This window comes from Podarcis melisellensis, assembly GCF_964234715.1.
Source record: "Podarcis melisellensis genome assembly, chromosome: 4".
Taxonomy (NCBI): Eukaryota; Metazoa; Chordata; class Lepidosauria; order Squamata; family Lacertidae; genus Podarcis; species Podarcis melisellensis.
Window position 1 is genome coordinate 76,763,913 of NC_138531.1, and position 20,540 is coordinate 76,784,452.

At 39.6% G+C, this 20,540-nt stretch overlaps 1 protein-coding gene across 3 annotated transcripts in view; it reads right to left on the reverse strand.

Annotated features, from left to right (window-relative positions):
• Nucleotides 1-20,540, reverse strand: part of NBEA (neurobeachin) — a 341,694-nt gene that overhangs the window by 238,381 nt on the left and 82,773 nt on the right. For 2 of the 3 annotated variants that reach the window (XM_081909292.1, XM_081909293.1), the window contains exons 25-29: nucleotides 17,882-18,062; nucleotides 16,304-16,434; nucleotides 15,510-15,617; nucleotides 13,944-14,112; nucleotides 11,000-11,095 (exon numbers count right to left, since the gene is read on the reverse strand). In XM_081909292.1, the coding sequence (XP_081765418.1) occupies nucleotides 11,000-11,095; nucleotides 13,944-14,112; nucleotides 15,510-15,617; nucleotides 16,304-16,434; nucleotides 17,882-18,062 (685 nt within the window). Of the gene's footprint in view, nucleotides 1-10,999; nucleotides 11,096-13,943; nucleotides 14,113-15,509; nucleotides 15,618-16,303; nucleotides 16,435-17,881; nucleotides 18,083-20,540 lie in introns of those variants that run through there. The other variant, XM_081909291.1, reaches the window with a different exon arrangement.

A 20,540-nucleotide genomic window follows, 5' to 3' on the forward strand; every position in this document is an offset into this window, starting at 1 on the left:
AGCAACAAGGTAGTTATGGGGTTTTAAGATAGGCCACCTACCTGGCACACACAGTTCTGACCTCTGAATAAATGAGTCCAGGTAGCTACAATCTGCGTACTTGCTTCCTCTTTCAAAAAGAAGCCACTGAACAATTTCCCAATTCAAATGATCTATAGCATTCCAGAAACAGGAATTCCAGATCTTAGGGATATTATTCTCTACTGTTATATTTTCATTTTTTGAGCATATGGTAAAAGACAAACTATTTTTTTACATAATTATGTGAAAAATATAGATTCTCTCCTGATTCAAGAATACCAAACATTCCAAATGGCTTCCTACCATCCTACCCACAGCTGCACAAGGAAATCAAAGATATGAGGACGCTCCATAACTGAGGACAGCCTAAATTATGAGCCAAATAGTTTGCTAAGTAGATTATATGTAAACTAAGAGCTAAATATCACAAATGTAAATATTACTTATTTGATTTCAGTGACATTTAGTTTTAAGAATGCTTAAAATCAAACATAATCAAAGTGCCCTATTTCCTGAAAGTGACAAACATCTTCAGTACCTAACATTTCAGCTTAATTCACTGAATTTCTATCCTCCCTCCCTCCAAAGAGCTCAGTGTGGCATACATGGTGTTTCTCCTCATCCTCACAACAACCCTGTGAGGCTAAGATATTTTAACTGGATCAAAGTCAAGCAGTAACATTTGTGGCTGAATGAATGGTTTTTCCACTCTTCAGTGCTATACAGCCCATTATTGTAATATGTAAACAACTTCAATGTACATTTTTAAATTAATAATAACTATTATCATAATTTACTTTCTAAACTGCTGGCCATTTTATTTATGACAATTTTGTGAAAGGCTGTCTCTATACATATTTATTAACAGGAGCATCATAGATATAGTACTTTCTCTGTGAGATTAAAGAGCTGCACATATATTATTTTAGTAATCCTTGCAACAGGCCTGCTGTTGTTGTTGTTTAGTCGTGTCCGGGTAGGCCAATATTATCATCTTCATGCTGTAGACAGGAGACTGCACTCAAGAGAAAAGCCGCTTGCTGATGGCCAACTAGAAGGTGCATTGCCGAAGTGAAATTTACATTAAGGGTTTCACATCACACTCTTTAACCACTGTACTACGTCGCATTTGATCCTACTAAGAACAATTGTTTTATGTCGACAATTTTTCAAAATATCAGAAATCCCCAGTCAAGCTTAGGAAAAAGTTATGAAAAGTTGCTCTATCATAACACTACATTGTTGCAAAGGCCTATAAATAAATATTTACATTAAAAAGTCTGAAGAAGAAAGGGAGAGAGAACTCAAATTAAGCAAATTGGAGCAAACAAAGTGCAACCAATTAAACAACTAACCTTCATAACTCCAATAGAGCAGTGTTTCCCAACCTTGGGCCTCCAGCTGTTTTTGAACTACAATTCCCATCATCCCTGACCACTGGTCTTGCTAGCTAGGGATAATGGGAGTTGTAGTCCAAAAACAGCTGGAGGCCCAAGGTTGGGAAACACTGCAATAGAGTACTCTCAAAATGATTTTAAGGGGAGATCTCTGGCAACAGAGTATAGGTAGGGTAATTGCATGAGATATTTCACCTGGGTACTTTTCAAGTAGCCTAAAACAGCTGTGGAAAGGGAGAGAGGGACTTGCTACTATGTTTTGACCCTTTTAAATTCACTCATCCCCCCCCCCATTCCCCTGGCCAATTCTGATCTTCTTCAAAAGTCAAAGGATATGGAACATAGCAACTCCATCTTCCCAAGTCTTTATCCTATTGTAGTGAAGCAATGGTGTATGCTGCCACAGAGACTGGAACCTCTGCATGAGTGCTAACAGGCAACACCTGAGCAGACTAAACAATCACATAATGGAAGAGGTACTCATGCCACACACAGGCACTCCTCTCACCTTTCTCAGGATGCCAGAGCAACCATATTTTGTATTTCAGAAATAACATTCCCCCCCCTTTCTGTTAAGATTTCATCATTAAACACCAATTTTCTCTATTTCATAAAACTGTGTGCCTCTGATCTTTGAGTTTTATCACTTTTTACACCTACTTAGGTAGAAGGAAAACTAAAGAGGGGCAGCAGCAAAAATGATAACCAATTACATGTGTTTAGGTTATAATTTATAAACCTGCTGTCAAAGCTTTCAACGATCCTCATCAGTTTACTGTAGCATTAAGACATAGCAGCAGACAAAGGAAGGAGAAATGCTAAACCTGGTAATTTTAACCTTGTCTGGAAGAAAACAGTTGGGTGCCAGATGCCTCTTTCCTACCATTTTTCACTGTAATTGCAGAGTTCATTTATTACACCAAAGCAAAAAAATAATGCGTTAGTTATGTAAATTGGTTTCTGAGATGACCTCATCCTTTTGGGGAAGGGCTGTGGCTCAGTGCTAGAGCATCTGCTTTGCATGCAGAGAACACAAGTTTCAATACCTGGCATCTGCAGGTAGGGTTGGGGATGCCTGCTTGAAACCCTGGAGACACCCTGCCAGTCAGTGTGGGCATTATTGGGATCGATGGACTAAGGTTCTGATTCAGTATGAGATAGCTCCCTATGTACTTTCCTTAGCATGCCTTGATTTGCTGAGATTTTTGAAACATGCTTATCTATTTTTGCCTACAAGAATAAATTCAAAAGAGTTGATACGAAGCTATCATTTCAATGATTTATTCAACACATACGGTAAGTATTTTATCCCAAGCTGGAAGCTAACCTTCTCTATGAAAGAAAATAAAAACAGGCTTCAATCCTTTGTCTGGCTCAGCAGTAGACTCGGATGAGGTAGAGTTATCGTCTGGAAAGCCATTTCCCCTAGTCCCGGACCACGCAGGCCAAAGAATGTGGCCTTATTGGACTCCTCAAGCTCATATAACGCCTGTCCAATTCATTGCTCACCACATCATTGCTATTGTTGTTGTTTAGCTGTTTAGTCGTGTCCGACTCTTTGTGACCCCATGGACCAGAGCACGCCAGGCACTTCTGTCTTCCACTGCCTCCCGCAGTTTGGTCAAACTCATGCTGGTAGCTTCGAGAACACTATCCAACCATCTTGTCCTCTGTCGTCCCCTTCTCCTTGTGCCCTCAATCTTTCCCAACATCAGGATCTTTTCCAGGGAGTCTTCTCTTCTCATGAGGTGGCCAAAGTATTGGAGCCTCAGCTTCACGATCTGTCCTTCCAGTGAGCACTCAGGATTGATTTCCTTCAGAATGGATACGTTTGATCTTCTTGCAGTCCATGGGACTCTCAAGAGTCTCCTCCAACACCATAATTCAAAAGCAACAATCTTTTGGCGATCAGCCTTCTTTATGGTCCAGCTCTCACTTCCATACATCACTACTGGGAAAACCATAGCTTTAACTATACGGACCTTTGTTGGTAGGTGATGTCTCTGCTTTTTAAGATGCTGTCTAGGTTTGTCATTGCTTTCTTCCCAAGAAGTAGGCGTCTTTTAATTTCGTGACTGTTATCACTATCTGCGGAGATCATGGAACCCAAGAAAGTAAAATCTCTCACTGCCTCAATTTCTTCCCCTTCTATTTGCCAGGAGGTGATGGGCCCAGTGGCCATGATCTTCGTTTTTTTGATGTTGAGCTTCAGACCATATTTTGCGCTCTCCTCTTTCACCCTCATTAAAAGGTTCCTTAATTCCTCCTCACTTTCTGCCATCAAGGTTGTGTCATCTGCATATCTGAGGTTGTTGATATTTCTTCCAGCAATCTTAATTCCGGCTTGGGATTCATCCAGCCCAGCCTTTCGCATGATGAATTCTGCATATAAATTAAATAAGCAGGGAGACAGTATACACCCTTGTCGGACTCCTTTCCCAATTTTGAACCAATCAGTTGTTCCATATCCAGTTCTAACTGTAGCTTCTTGTCCCACATAGAGATTTCTCAGGAGACAGATGAGGTGATCAGGCACTCCCATTTCTTTAAGAACATGCCATAGTTTGCTGTGGTCGACACAGTCAAAGGCTTTTGCATAGTCAATGAAGCAGAAGTAGATGTCTTTGTGGAACTCTCTAGCTTTCTCCATAATCCAGCACATGTTTGCAATTTGGTCTCTGGTTCCTCTGCCCCTTCGAAATCCAGCTTGCACTTCTGGGAGTTCTCGGTCCACATACTGCTTGAGCCTGCCTTGTAGAATTTTAAGCATAACCTTGCTAGCGTGTGAAATGAGTGCAATTGTGAGGTAGTTGGAGCATTCTTTGGCACTGCCCTTCTTTGGGATTGGGATGTAGACTGATCTTCTCCAATCCTCTGGCCACTGCTGAGTTTTCCAAACTTGCTGGCATATTGAGTGTAGCACCTTAACAGCATCATCTTTTGAAATTTTAAATAGTTCAGCTGGAATATCATCACTTTCCACTGGCCTTGTTATTAGCAGTGCTTTCTAAGGCCCATTTGACTTCACTCTGAAGGATGTCTGGCTCAAGGTCAGCAACCACACTACCTGGGGTGTACAAGACATCCATATCTTTCTGGTATAATTCCTCTGTGTATTCTTGCCACCTCTTCTTGATGTCTTCTGCTTCTGTTAGGTCCTTACCACTTTTGTCTTTTATTATGGTAATCTTTGTACGAAATGTTCCTTTCATATCTCCAATTTTCTTGAACAGATCTCTGGTTTTTCCCATTCTATTGTTTTCCTCTATTTCTTTGCATTGCTCGTTTACGAAGGCCTTCTTGTCTCTCCTTGCTATTTTTTGGAAATCTGCATTCAATTTCCTATATCTTTCACTATCTCCCTCGCATTTTGCTTGCCTTCTCTCCCCCGCTATTTGTAAGGCCTCGTTGGACAGCCACTTAGCTTTCTTGCATTTCCTTTTCATTGGGATGGTTTTCGTTGCTGCCTCCTGTATAATGTTATGAGCCTCCATCCATCATTTCTATAGGAGCCAGCAATTACAGAATAGGGCAATGGCCCCTCAAAAGACAACTCTTCTCAAGTCCTAGAGAGCACTGGCTTCTGTGAGCTTTCTAATGACAAGCTGTCATCCACCCTGCCACTCTAGTTGAGATCTGGCAGCATTGACCACTGGATTCAACTTGATTATTGGACTATTGGGTAGGACTGCAACAGAAGACTTGACTAAACTACCACCTTGCCTTGTCCCTGCTCTTCAGGATGTGACCCCTGTTATATCAATAAGTGCCCCAGCATCAATCTGGCCTCCCCAGAAAATCTATGCCAGCAGAAGACAGGGTCATAGCCCAGCTTGAATGCTTGCAGCCCGAATTAAGATAAGAACAGCCCTACTCCCAGACTGCTTCAAGCAGGGCCATGTTCACCTTGATCCTATGAGCTGCCTCCCATTTTCTTTATCCCAATGACCAGGAATTATCTTAATCATTGGCAGGAGGTGGTAAGCATCCTCTAGGTCCCAACAAGAATGTCTTTTCCTGCTGGAATTACTGTTAAGGAGAGAATCCTGGAAGGGTTCTTCTCAAGCCTACTGAACAAAAAGTCCATCCAAGAGTTTTATCCCTGGTGGAAATGATATTTGTAGCATGTTTCTAGTAGAGGTAGTTCAGTCTGGTAGGAAAATATGCACTTGTAGGACACAAAAGTGCCTTCCTCCTTCCTCTGCCCCAAAGCAAGTATTTAGGCCTTGGGCACGAAAAGGCAGAAGCAACAGTGAATGTTCCTTTGTGAGCTCACTCCAAAATTGCTCTGAGAACTCAAATCAAATAAATAAAGTTTAAGGCTTTCCAAGCCTCAACCGGAATGCATGCAAGGCATCACTGTTTTGGGGGTGAGTAGTAAGATATGCATCCCTATTCCTTACCACGCAAAAATAGTAAAGTTGCAATAGCAATTGCAAACTTTTATAGTTTAGTCACTTAAAATACATTTTCAATTAAAGCTTTCCTTAGAATCTTCTGTAAAATTTATACGTCTTATTAAGGAGTTATGAGCATTGACCAAAGGATGGGAGTGCAAGATTACAAGGATGAGTTTATTTCAATCATCACACACAAAAACAAATTCTAAGTGAAATTAACATCAAATTCACCAGAACATTCACAATGACAATACAACAATAGAAGAATGATAATGGCAAACATTTAATGAGGGTTTTGATAGTACATTACTATTAGCCTTATAACTAGAACAGGGAATTAGCCTGACTCACACTTCTGCTGTTAAGGTCATACCATCACAGAAGGACCACTGTTGGCACTCCGGCAGGCCAATCCTAAACATATTTTTTTCTGGAAGAAAGTTCCAGTGTGTCCAATTGGAGTAACTTTCAGGTAAATAAAATTAGTAGTAGTAGCAAAAAAGTTGTAGCAGCAGGTGCAGCATTGGCTATTATTAAAGTTACAGTCAACTAGGTTAAAATGAAATTAAATAGCACAGAAACTCATTCTGGAACCAGTGCAAATTCCTAATTTAGCAACAATAAACCTTATTGACTTAGCTTTGCTTAGCTTTTACCCATGCAAGAATAATGGTTAATCCAGTGGTAGCCAATGACTGATAATTAGGAAATCCAGACCCAAAGCATTTTTCTGCCAATGAAACTAACAACTCTTGTAAGGGTCTATCAAAAAAGATTTTAACAAGTGCTGTCCTTCATATTCCTACCAAATACTGCAGCAGAAGTAGCAGAAGTTGGCAGGCTACCGTGTGGAAAGCCACTAAGAAGTCCATGAAGATCAATGGGGTCAAATCTTCTAAATTAATTCCTAGGCATGCAATGTCCAGCAAGGCTGCTAAAGTAATTTCTGTCCCCAAAGTAGCAAAGAAGTCAGACTGGCACTGCTGAAAAATGATGAGTCATCCAAGAATAGCTGCACTTATACAGTAACCACATCATAAAATCACAGCATGGGAGATAAAATAATGCCAATATGTGCAGCTGGATATGTAGCAAATCTGCTGCAAATCAATGGTATAAATGATTTTGCTGCTGTTTAATGCCTGAGATTTATCCTTAATTTTGGAATATATTTGGTGGTTTGACATGTTTTACTCTTGGGTTTTTGTTCACTACCTGGGATATTTATTGATACAAATGCTTCTAAAAGGGATCTAACTGCTGTCTCCATTAAGGGTAATGGAAAGCTGCCCTCATTTAAGAACGAACAATTCCCAAAAGCAGCAAGACCAGCCTTTACTGACTTTGATTATCCATGATCAGCCATCTAATCTAAGATTCTACACACTACTTAATTCATTATCTAATGTAGCTGCTTACACTTAGTAGTAATCCATTAGGTCAGATGTCCTCAAACTGTTCTACATGGGCCGCTAGCTGTCTGTATGCTCTATTCATAAGTACATGGATAGAATGTGGAACTGTCAAGATTATCTCAACTCAGCCCTCAGTCTAGGGCCTGTGATTTTGATAATATGGCACTGGTTTTGATGAGGATGCAGGCACATGTTATTGTATTTTTCTTCATATCTAATCCAAAAGTGAACCAAGTATTTGTTCTACAACAGAGAGCAAAGCAAAGCAAAAACTTAAGTGGTCTACCAAGTCCCACCATTTTTAATAATGCAGGCACCCAACTTTGTGAAACACTGCATTAGCTAATTTAGATCCAAAACTTTATTGTTTCATACGGATGAAGTACTGCAATGCTGGTCTCCAAATAATCTCTTACTAAACTTGGAATATTGTAAATAGATGGTATCAATTTGGAAACATTCCTTCTGTTAATGTTCTTGTTTTTGTATCCTAGAAAGGTAGGTAAATCCATCAGATTGTTATTTGACCTCTGGTCCCAGGGCAAATCTGGACCTCCATTTCGCCCATAGACCTGTTTCAGGCAAGTCACACTCACTTGGCCTACATTTCACATTACATATGGGGCAGTGCTTTGCTGACTAATAGTGATTGCAAAGTCCTTTGTGCAGTGTTTCTGAAACACTCAACAACCAGGCGATTGTGATAAGCTTGGGAAGCGCTGTACAGAGCTTTTTGCAAGTCCTATTTTTTTTATTTCTTCAATAATTATTGAAGCGTATTCAGGAACAGAGAAATAATCTCCAGTGCCGTGGCTGTTTAACTAAATATAGTTCATTTCCAACAACTGCTATGGTCTTCTTGGTCAGAATGATCATACCTTCACTTCTGAAGTTTTCATTTAGTGGGATCATTCTTACCTGCAGAGGTAGGAGGAAAGCATTACAGAGGCACTTCAGACTATTGTCAGGTACGCCACCCTTTGGGCAGAGATGATTTGGCCACAGTACTCCATGCTCTGGTAACTTCCAGATTGGATTATTGCAATGTGCTCTATGTGGGGCTATTCTTGAAAATGACTCAGAACTGGTTCAAAGGCAACTGGCTGGAGTTGCCTTTAGAACTCATATATATATAACTCTTGTTCTAAAACAGTTGCTTGCATGTTTCTGAACCCAATTCAAGGTGCTCACTTCAGTGCTTACAGCCCCAAATATTTGAAAGACCAGCAGACATTCTATTGAATGGCCTCTTGGAACAGTTATTTTTCACTATCTTTTTTTCCGAACCACACACACGAAATTTTCTGCACACACTGCTATGGAAAAAGGAAAATACTTTCTATCTAGATCTCTAAATCATATACAAAATGGTGATTTGCAAATGTTTTAATTGTGATCCCACCAGATTAGGGTACTTCACATACCCCACTTGTAGACTTTTTGCTGGAAAACCTTATTTGTCAATATCCAAAAGTGATTATAGGGAAGGGAAACAAATTTATTAAAATAAGGACCTGCTTTACAGCAGATCATACTGGTCTGCCAACATCTTCGTATTCTGTCCATCAACCACTCTCTAATGTCTCTGACTTATGTCTTTCCCAGCTACCTGAGCTCCTTTTATCTGAAAGGATAAAGGGATTAAGGGATTGAAGCTATGTCCTTCTGCATGTAAAATATTTGATTCAGCACCGAACTACACCATTTCTCAGGCACTGCAATTTGACATAGTTCTCAGGGTAGCATGCTCGCAATCTAGAGTGCCTCACATATCTATGGCAATATTTGCCTGTTGGGATCTAATTGAAACACTATCATCTTAATAATTGTAGACTATCCATAAGCTTGTCTACCGAAATGAATTAATGACCTGAAATGTAACCTACTGGCCAATTTTTTTAAAATAAAAACACAAGGTTCTGGAAGTTCCTGAAATGGTATCCAATTTTTAAAAAGTGCACAGTACTTCCTGTGACTGGACTTGGTCTACTTGCAGGACCTCCAGAACTTTCTAGATAGAATGCTGAACCTTGAAGACAGGAACACTTTCCCTTGAACAATATCCTCTCTGATTTTAAGTGAGACTGGGTCTTTAGTTGGTTGAAGGATCTCTTAAACAGACTGATCAGAGCTACTGGCAGTCTAGATGGTCTGCAACAACTGTGTTAAAGCATTCCCATGCTAAACACCTTTGTCAGTAAAGCTCATGTCTAGAAGACTCTATCACACAAAAGTTCTTACCCAAACACCTCTCCCTTTCCTTTGCCCCTTGCTACTAGATATGTATTGCAGCCTGATTTCCCTCTATAAATGAGTATTTCTATCTCTTGCATAGGTGCAGAGAGCTGCTGCTGCTTCCTAGCTTGTGGGTCAACTTCATCTCATCTTAGTCTTTGACCTTTTCTGTTATGATGTCAGATACAGAGTCAATATAAGCCTTTGCAGGAGTAATAATTTCTTGTATTAATTTGTCATCTCTTTCTCACTGTTTATTTTTTGAGTTTAGCTTCTAGAAAGGTTTAAACTGGGGCTTTTCAGTTGACAGCAGAGAGTCTCTTAAATTAAAAAAGTAAACCATCTTTGCTGTGAGTCTTGGAGTACCTGCTCTCTGTCTTGCAGGCCTTTTCTCTTGTCATGGTCAGATCACTTCCTGTTGAGATTTAGGCTTTCAGCACCTTTCCCCCCTCTGCAGCGGCAGGGAACCTATTAAAATGCTCCACCCTCAGAGGCTAATGGATCCAGTGAGTTTCCAGACAGCTCTGGGGGACTTTCCGGCTGACAGAACTGGTTCTCTTGTCAAAGCCCTAGCCAAACTCTGGAATATCAGAATGGCTAAGGCTGTTGAAACAATTGCCCCTGAGTGCCCTCTCCCACTTCCTGGAGTCCGTTTGGCTCCCTGGTATATTGCAGAGCTTAAGGTTTGTTTTTGTTTTAGCATTATTTTGTGTTCTCATTTTTTGTTGTGAACCGCCCCGTGATCTTTGGATGAAGAGTGATATACACATTTAATAATAATCATCATCATCATCAACAACAACTAAAATGCACTAAGTATTGTACATGTTCAAAGGGGAGAACTGTGCTGTTACATAGGTGCACCATGCTGCCTAATCAGGTGGTGGAAGCTAAATATAGTGTGATATACAGAAGAAACAAGTTGTGAGTAATGTCATTTCCTGCTGTAAGAGAGCAAGATGGTTGTGTGTGCAGTTAGTTAGTTAGTTAGTTAGTTAGTTAGTGTGTGACTGCTCCCCCTGGTGATATCAGAAGTTTAGCTCTTACTGCTATCTCCGGTCGCATAGTCCTCCTCATTGGGATTAAAACAACTAGATGCTATAATCCAAAATAAAAATGTCTATATTAAAGACTGAAATAAATGCACAGCTAAACAATATTAAAACATAGTACTTCAAGAATATGGTGTTAGATATCTTCATTATCTTTTTTAGTATTATTTTTCAAAGGTTTAAAACATATTGCTAAATAAGAAGAAAAGGAATTTAATGAAAATACCTTGTGCCTTGTATATATCATTGTGCAGAATTATACTTTTATAATCTACAGCAACTCCCTCCATTAACAAGGTACCTCAAAATCTAGACATAGCTGGGCAGAGGATTTTCATTGTATCCTTGCAGGAAATTTTATCTGTGTGTAACCCAAAGCGTATTCTTATTTACCAAACAGCTATGTTATAGTTAGATTTTGAATTACATGAAATGAAACAAGTACACCCAAACAAGTTAGGAGGTTGTGTTAATATTACCTTTGTAAAATGAGTGGGTAAAGCTCTGCTCAGGAATTAACTTGGCAAGGAATCCATGGTTCAAACTTGGGTGTGGGATAGATGGTATGACCACAACTGTGGAGAAAATCATGGAGTCAATTGTGAGCCAGCTGCTTATCGCCTGTGGCTTGGTCCACTGTGGATCCATGACACAAGTCCTATCTCACTGAAACATGCAAACATGGCACTAACGACGTGTTTCTCAGAGAGAAATCAAGAGATAGGAAAAGAACATACCTTTAAATAACGCATCATAAAAACAACATTTATAGAAAAGACAGGTATACATAGACAAGACAGGCATGGCCAGAATAGTGAAACCAGCAGTTTCCTACTCCAGCATCACGGCATAATACACAAATGGGGAAACATACAAAATATAAACACAAAATCAGCATGGCTACATTATTTAGTTGATTAATTGGTCAGATCTATCAATTAAAATATCATAATAAATTAAAGTGTTTGGATTTTTCAAAATACAAGTTTCAAATACAAATACTGCAGATGGCATGGCACCATTTTAGGCATTCTTTCTTCTTCCTCACACATGAGGGAATGTACTTTCTAGAATGGTGTCTCCTACAACATATGTGTGTCATCTAACACAAGTGAACCATGCCCCTCCCCAATAATCTTTTATTAAGAAATAAATTTGTGCAGATTTAATCAAAGAAATTTACTCGAACTATCAGAATACTTCTAGAAACAGGGAAGAACCCTAAAAATTAGGGTGTACACTTAAGAACATGTTTATAGCAAAATGCTATAATGCAGGAATATTTTAGAGTACCCAGTAAACTAACCTATAACAGTTAATAACATGGGTTTGCTTTGAATAAAGATAACAGCATCAAATTTGGTTTTATATGAATATTTTACTAATTTTACTTTAAGATACAAGGTCTTCATGATGTAAACAGTATCAAAGATTAGTAAGCCAAAAAATACACCTGAAAATAAATATATAGGAACAGGTTTGTGTGGGTGGATGGGTGGGTGTGCGTGCGTGTGTGCATGTGTGTAATACTGAGTTCTAAACAACTTTCATTTGGAAGAAGAAAGCATATGGATACATATGGCACAACCATGAACCAATGCAGTGGAACTTAAAAAACATGGAGTGGGATTCAATGTAGTGTTAAGGAGATCACTCCATCAGCACAAGCATTTCTGCTTGCCCTATGGAACAATTTCACTGTGTGTTCTGCTGGGGGTTCTCCCAACACCGCAAAGCAAATTTGGGGGAGGCACAGAGGGCATGCGGGGAGTAGTAAAGGAAAGAAGGCTCTGCTGAACTAGTGGAGGCTCTGGATTCTGCTTATGGAACTGAGTAACTGAATATGGCTCATGATTCTCAGATTAATATGGTATGCGATGCAGAAGCAATCTCAATGACAGCTTCTTCAACTGATAAATGAAAACTCCTGACAGCTTCTTCAACTGATAAAAATCCAGCCGAAGTATTAGTTTAACTTGGCAAAATGATAACCATGTTAACTACTAATTTTGTCTGTGCAAAATAAATGTGTTAAAATGAGGAACTGCAAATACCTAAGGAGCTAAACAGGAATAAAAGCTAATTATTAGACATGAGATTTCATAGGCTTGTCTACTCAATCATAAAAAGCAGGATTCCCCAGATTGGCCAAAGCAATAAATAACTTTTAAGAAGCATTTTAGACCATAGAGAAACTAAGTATGCACCTGTATTGGCCTTACTTTAAAAAGATTAATTAAAAAAAAAACCATTTTATGACATATAGAAGCTGTTTTCGGTATATTGAATATTTTACAAGACATGCACTCTGAAGAGGATTCTCTTTGGAAGTAATGCAAAACTGAAAAAATGAATGCACAAAAGTAAACAAAGTTAAAGTAAACCTTATATGTAGTTAATAGATGATAGATAGATAGATAGATAGATAGATAGATAGATAGATAGAGATAGATAGATGGTAGAAACTGTAGATAGCTATGTAGATATAGATACATAGACACTGTTTCTCCTCCAAAAAACTGAAAGTCACTCCTAGGATAGTTTGACCCAATCTCATCTTATAGGGCACAGACTACCAAAGAAAGACAGAGGACCATGAAGATACTTCACTTCTTTAAAAGCTTTTTTGAGCTAGTACTGAATTAAAACTAAGGACTTTGCTACACAAAGTTGGACACCGCTGCCATCAAATGTTGGTCTTCCTTTCAAAATCCATTCAACATAAATGCACTGATGCACTCCAATTTTCCATCACTGGTAAAAAGGGATGGGTAAGTCTCACATTAATCATCAGTGCACATAAAATGCCTTAAATCAGGTGGGATTATCTGTCCACCCAGTCCAGTATTGTCTAGCCGAACAGGCAGAAACTCTCCTGGTTTTAGGCAGGGGTACTTCCCATAGCCTGCTACACTATCCTTTTTTTTCCTTTTTTTAAGTGGTGAGCCGGGAATTGATCTTCTGCACTGCTTAGCTATGGTGCCTTTCATACAAAAATACCCAGCCACTAATGTGGCACAAAGTGAGGAGGGAACTGAGAAAAATCACATCACTCGTGAGCTTAATTAAAACCACATGACAAGTTAAATATAAATTAAATTAACATTTTAAAAAAATATTTGTCTCTAGCTCCATTGCAAAGGAGCAATTGATGAAATGTATACTACAGAGAGGTACCATATCGGAAGATAACAGAACTTTTGACAGCCTGTCTCCTATAGTCTAAGACAATGGCCAACCAATGCTAGGAATGACAAACCAGACCGAGAAAGCAAAAATATTCCCAAAATATTCTTTAAGTTAAGAAAACAAGAACAGTCAGAAACTGAATAAGGTTAATAGATATCATTTGAACTTTTTTTTCTATTGTCAAGTATCCATTGTCTAAAAAATTATGCAGCATAAACAGAAAAACAGTGGTACCTGTACTTGTTGGTGAATTTATTTCCTGCCTGATATTTCTACCTGCCTGGATTCCAGACCTTGCAGTTTCTCGTTGAGGTTCGAGTATGTCCCGATACTTGGAGACCATCAACACAGAAATGAAGTAAACAACAGCCAAAGCTAAAAACTGAGCCTGCTTGCTATCATCCTGTAGAAAAATACAATTAAAATACATGATAAAAATACTCAACATGTCCTGTCACACTTAACCAATGTTTCTAGACTGAAAACTGTATTGCCAAAGAACCAGAGGCACTAGCTTGCAAGGGAAATTGGGGGTCTGACGCGATGTCAGGAAGTTGGGAGGTGCCAGGGGCAGAACCGAATTCAGTGGCAATGTGGCTTCAGTGGTCGGCGGCTCTTACTTCTCCTGCCACTGCCATGAGGCTGCTTCGAATCTCCTTCCCCTCCGTGGCAGGAGGAGGAGGAGGAGTCCATTGAAGCAGCACCGCGCTTGGTTCCACACTTGCTCTACTCCACCCTATTTTGGAGGACATGTGGGGGGTGACCCTCTCTCAAAAAAATAGGGGGGGACAAAAGTGCTCAGCCCCCGTGAGCTGTTGCCCCCACAAAGAACTATAATTGCCTAAGGACGATTTCACATTTTCATCTCACTGGGAATTTGTGACTAGATATACAGAGATATAAAGATATATACCAACAGGCATTCATAATAAAGAAATAAAGAGACATACACATCTCAGCAGGAAGCGTGTATACATAAATGTGGTTTCTACAGTAGTTTCTAATGGAGGTTTTGTTTTAGGCCTGATTAAAAATGACCCCAATTCACAAGCTGCGAATTTGGAAGAGCTGTTTTGGAAACCGGGAGCGGGCAATTCACTGGCTTATCACGTTACCAGTGAAGGTTTAGGCATCTTGGAAGCTGAGCCCATCTTGGAAGCTGCTTGCCACCATTTTTTTCCCTTCAACAATATTCCCTCAGAACAACACTACATCATGGTGGCCACCAAGAGGAGCTCCGCCAGTGCTTGGAGCAGCAAATTAAAGAGAGAGTGGAACTGCTTCAAAGCAGTGAGCCCCTGCCTGCAAAAAAACCCTTTCCCAACTATTTTCCCCTGAACCTTTCCTCATCCTCAATACGTAATTTTAAGCCCAAAATTTTCAAGGTACAACTTTTAGCTCAGCTTAAGTTTTAAACTTTAAATCAGCTCCATGGTATAGTTTAACAATTCAAGGGAATACCTTTTACTGAATAAAGTACTTTTTTAAGATAAAAGAGTCTCTTACAATTCCAAAAATAACCTGTCCATGCAAGGTTCTTGATCTTGCTAAATCTGATCAAGTCACCAAGGATGTTAAATTTCAAAAAGAGGATGAAGTCATCTTTACTTAGGGGATTAGATAAGAGCTCCCAGTATAAAAATAATTTATTAAAGAAAGATGTTCCACATATACATGCATAATTACTATTTTAAGAAAAAAGGATGTATAGCGTAGATTTACAAATACCCTTCTTTCTCTCCCATGGACATTACAGAGGCAAGAAATCCTTTAAGAAAAGCTGCCAATGATAGTACTCACCACATCACGAAATACAACTGCTCGCAGACGATTAATATCTACATCCTGAAGAAGTCTATCAGGATCTTTAATAGGTGATAGGTTACCAGGAACATTTTCCAGGGGAGTCTAAACACACAATAGTTATATAGTTTCAGAAAGGTTCAAGCTCAAAATACTCAGCTGTTCCTACATGTGTGTATGTCTTTGTATGTATCATCTTGTTTCATAGATAAAATATGGTATTGTAAGCTTTATGAAGTTCTCTAAAACACAGAAAGGGACCTTTAATGTCAAAAAACCTTTAAAGTTTCTCACATTCCAGGTACACTTCTCAAAGCTCCACTGTATAAGTGATTCACCTGCTTTGTATAAGGTTACTCAAATGAAATCTGCTTAAACAAACACACCAATACAAGTAGAGACTACAAAGAACAGTGAAGATTTTAACTTAAAAAGAAAACTTCATATAAGATCTTTAACTTTCTCTACCACTTTATCATCTCCACTAATACCCTGCTTACAGACTCCAAGGGAGAAAAAACTAGGCCCATATAATAGTTCAGAACAGCCATGGTAATAAGGCTAAGCAGAACTTTCCCCTGGGAAAATCAGAAGACTGTTCTTGTCTCCTGACCAGGAAGAAGTGCTTTTCTGTTGTAAAGACTGCCCCCTCTGGATTTATAGAAGGGAGTAACTTCTGTTTTACCAAAGTGACAAATCATCATAACCAATTTAAAATATTATATGACACATTGTAATTATTTCCAATTCATTCATTTTATGCAATGGTATATATTATTTTAATAGTTTACCTTAGCGGTAGTAGTTGCACTTATACCCTGAAGAGTCTCCTGAGTTTTACTGCTGATTAGTGAAGATTTATTTACCCTTTCTCTCTGTCTCTGTCGACATTCCAAACAGTTTCGCACAGCAACACAGCAAACTAAAAAGGTTTAAGAAATAGCATTGGAATACCAATCTTAATGAAATTCTTAAAGCAACAATGAAAAAAATATTGTATCCTAGTGCCTGAGATCTGCCATAATATGTTACCCTTTCATGACATAAACGCTGGATTTTACAACAGCATCTCTATGCACTAATGCTAAAACTGAGGCAGAGTTAAATATACTAATCTCTTAATCATGTGTATTTAATATTATTCAGATAAGATACGACTGTTGAACACTAAACGAGCAGCAACAATATACACAGCATAGTAGGGAACACATTTAAATGAACCCTCCTTATGCTTTTGCAATTTGTAATTGATGGAGATGGGAAAGTGGTTGAGGACTAGTATCTGAATTGATTGAGGAGGGTCAGATGAAAGAGGAGCAGCATACAAAGTGAAGCTAGAGTAGTCCTGATAAGGCGATTCTGAAGAAGGAGGATGCCCGGCAAATAGAGAACTATGCCATTTGAGGCATAAGGAATGGATGACAGAAAGCACAGAGGTAAAATGATAGAAGACCATCAAGTGATTGGCTATAGATGAGAGGACACGGTTTAGTGCTGAAGCATATACAATGCATGCAGAAGGTCTGAAGTTGCCGCAATTATTAGTGAAAATGAGAGAAGTTACAGGGCTTGAAATCATCTCTGATTTGGAGAGGCCCACAGCTAGAGTACACAACGTTGCCTAGGGTTACTGATGACCTAACAATATTAGGCAGTTTCATATAAGCATGCATGAAACTGACAGAAGAGATAGTCAGAAGAGGATTGTAATTTTAATCTTGATTGTGTATATGGGAAGGAGTCCAAATAAAACATTTTAAGGAGAATGGTGAGCTAAATATAGTCATCAACAGAGGAATAGAATGAGGAATCCATTAGCATGCCAGTATGCTTGTCATGCACCATAACCAAGGCTCCTTCAAACTAACAAGTTCCGCTTTTTATGTCTCACAGCATGTAGCACATTATCTTCCTTTTGCAGCAATCATGTTGGCTTTTTTAGTATATGTGGAAAATGTACAACTTTTAAGAATACTATGTATAATAACATAAAGCGCTCTTGCTATAGTTTGAACAGTTCTGCTACGTAGAGAAATACTTGTTATCTTAACCTGGGCTGGATGAAATTTTCTTCAAACACAACAAAATACAGAAATTTTTTAAAGGCAGAAGCTACGAACAGTTCTACAGAGCAAATGAACATATGTTCAAAAATTTTGCTAATTGGCATAATAAAAACTAATGGTGGTGTTGAAGAGAATAAGCAGATATTCTCAACTGCACAGACTTCTAGATCTTTGGAACCCAAAGTATCAAAAGCAGGTCAGCTTTGGCTTTTTTCTTTTTCTTTTTTTCTTTTTTACTGCAGCCTCATTTCGTTGATCTGTAAGTAATTATTTAATGCACTGAGCTGTTCCATGCAAACTTACCAAGCCTTAGGCACTGTCGCATTAAGCCTCCAGAAGACATGTTTTTTTCAGCTTCAATTTCACTAAAATTTAGCGAGCTGGCAAATACTAGTACATCAACCATAGCCATCAGGCGGCTGAGGAAAGTCACTGCTGTCTCTGCTGACATACCCTGAGTTACTTCAATGTTCTCCAATTCAGTCTTTAAAAGAAAATCATTACATTAGACTCCTAAATCTATCACACATTTGAACGCATGAAATATACCAAAACAATCTCCGATTAAACTGAACACAAACAGTATAGAAATGGGCATGAGAAGAGATGGATTCACATTTGCATGCCATATTAGGTAATACAAAGTTCCTATACTGGTAAGTAAACTAATGCTACTCATATGAGCCAAAGCACTATGAGTGTGTGAGACAATGCAGAAAGAGTTCTCAATCTTGTCTATCTGTAAATTGTCCATATTAAGAAACAGAAGCACAGGACAAGGAGGACTCGTAGAGCTGCTATATCAGTGTTTCCCAACCGGTGTTCCGCGGCACACGAGTGTGCCGTGAGACGTTGCCTCGTGTGCCGCGAGATGCCTGGAGGGAGGCGGGCGAGTCGGGCGGCGAGAGGCGGGGCGGCGGCGGCGAGGAGAGGCCGCGCCTCCTGCTGCTGCCTGGCGCTCCTCCTCGCAGCCGGCAGCGCTGCCTGGGCGCCTCCGCGTGACTCTGCCTCGCTGGGTTTGGTCTCCCAGCAGAGACGGGTCACACGCGCCCCTCCCTCCCTCCCTCAGCCTGCGCGGAGGGAGAGCCAGAGAGAGGCATCGCTCCTGCGCGGCGGGAGAGGGAGCAGCCGGAGCGATGCCCCAAACGAACGCATGGGACCGGAGGGGAAATCCTCTCCGAGGCGGATTGAGCGCAGCTGAGAGAAGCCTTTCGAGGAGCTGCCGTGTCCCCTGGAAACCCCCTTCCCAGCTCTGCCTCAGCCGCCGCCGCCTCAGTTGCCGCCGTCCCTCAGTCCCTCGCTCTGCTGCCTCCTCCCACCCCCAAAGCTTGGAGGTTCCCCAGCAAGGGGGAGGGAAAAAACTTTCACTTTTGTGCGTCCCTCCCGGCGTGACGCTGCGCGCTGACGTCACGGGGCGGGGCTTTAATGGTGGTGTGCCGCGAGATTTTTTTTCAGTAAACAGGTGTGCCGTTGCCCAAAAACGTTTGGGAAACACTGTGCTATATCTTTCCTGCATCGTTGGGGAATTAAGAGAAGATGCATAGCCCACGCAAAATATAATCTTGTTCTATCTTTGAGGTACACTTGGGAAAGCATTCTTTGAAAAGTGGACATAAAGCATAATTTAATTTATTCTTGGAGTACGAGGAGAAACAAATACGATTGCCAAGACACTGTCATGAGGTGAGTAAAGTCACAACTGATTATACAATCTAATATTTTGTTTGTTTATTAAATTTATATCCCTTCCTTCCAAATGAACACACGGCAGCAAACAAGTGATAAAAAAAAATAAAAACTATTCCAATACATATTGGAATTTTACACTAGGGTGATTATTATTTTTTACTAAGTGGGATTTACTGCAGGGTGTCCTATTTGTTAGCCCTACAAAATTAAATATATGTTGTTGTTGGCATCCGTCTGTCTCGAGAGAAAACGGAGTGCGCCTCTGGGGGTGAAATCAATCCCCGCACACACACATGAAGTCACACATACACACACATTTATTTCATGCAATGAAATAAATCACACACACATACACACACATTTATTTCATGCAATGACTTGTCAGATTGTTCCTATGAGTGCATGTATACGCAAAAGTTACAATTAAATTATTTAGCAATCCAAGGGCAATCTTGCGACTAAATCCTGTTTACAAGACTGTAACTGGAAAATCCATCCTTTTCCATGTCCACAATATCACAGGATCACTTCCAAAAGTGGTATAAGTGTCAACTGTTATGTTGGAAATATCCCAGAAAAGCATAATTAATAGTGCTATTCTACACCCAAAGCAGTTATTTTGAAGATTATACCCAGTCATATGTGGAGGACTATAGAACACCAAGGCTATTATAAACAAGTCCAAAGAAATTTGCTCTGATTTATATTTAAACTCATTGTGTTCCACAATTACAAATTGCAGTTAGTTTTTAAGAATGTAAACTCAATAGGAAGGTCCATTTTCACAGAGAATCTGACAAATATGTTGGCATATGATTTTGCTCTCATTAAAAGTTAGGAGAGAGAAGTCAACGATTTTAGGACGTGCTCCCCTTATTGTCTGGTTAAGTAATTATTTCACCAAACAGATTTCACATGCAAACTAGAATTATTTTTCTCTTTAAAATTTAGGAATGTGAAATCCCTTCAAACACCTGCCTAACTGTACCTTTTTCATTCCTTTTCACAGCTCTTGTTTTCACCCCTCCCCTAAACTGCATGAGTGCATCCCAGCCAATCAGGGGTCGCAAAGAGAACATGACAATGTTGTGGCACAACACAAACCATCATAATTAACGATGTGGCACCACTACTGAGCGAAAAATAAAGCAAATGCTTTATATTTAGTGTAAATTGGTGGGAAAACACTTCAGTTCTTGTGATGACTGCATTGTCTTACAAGAAGGCCATACAGCATTCTATTGTAAAGAAGGGACAGTAAAATACAGAGAAT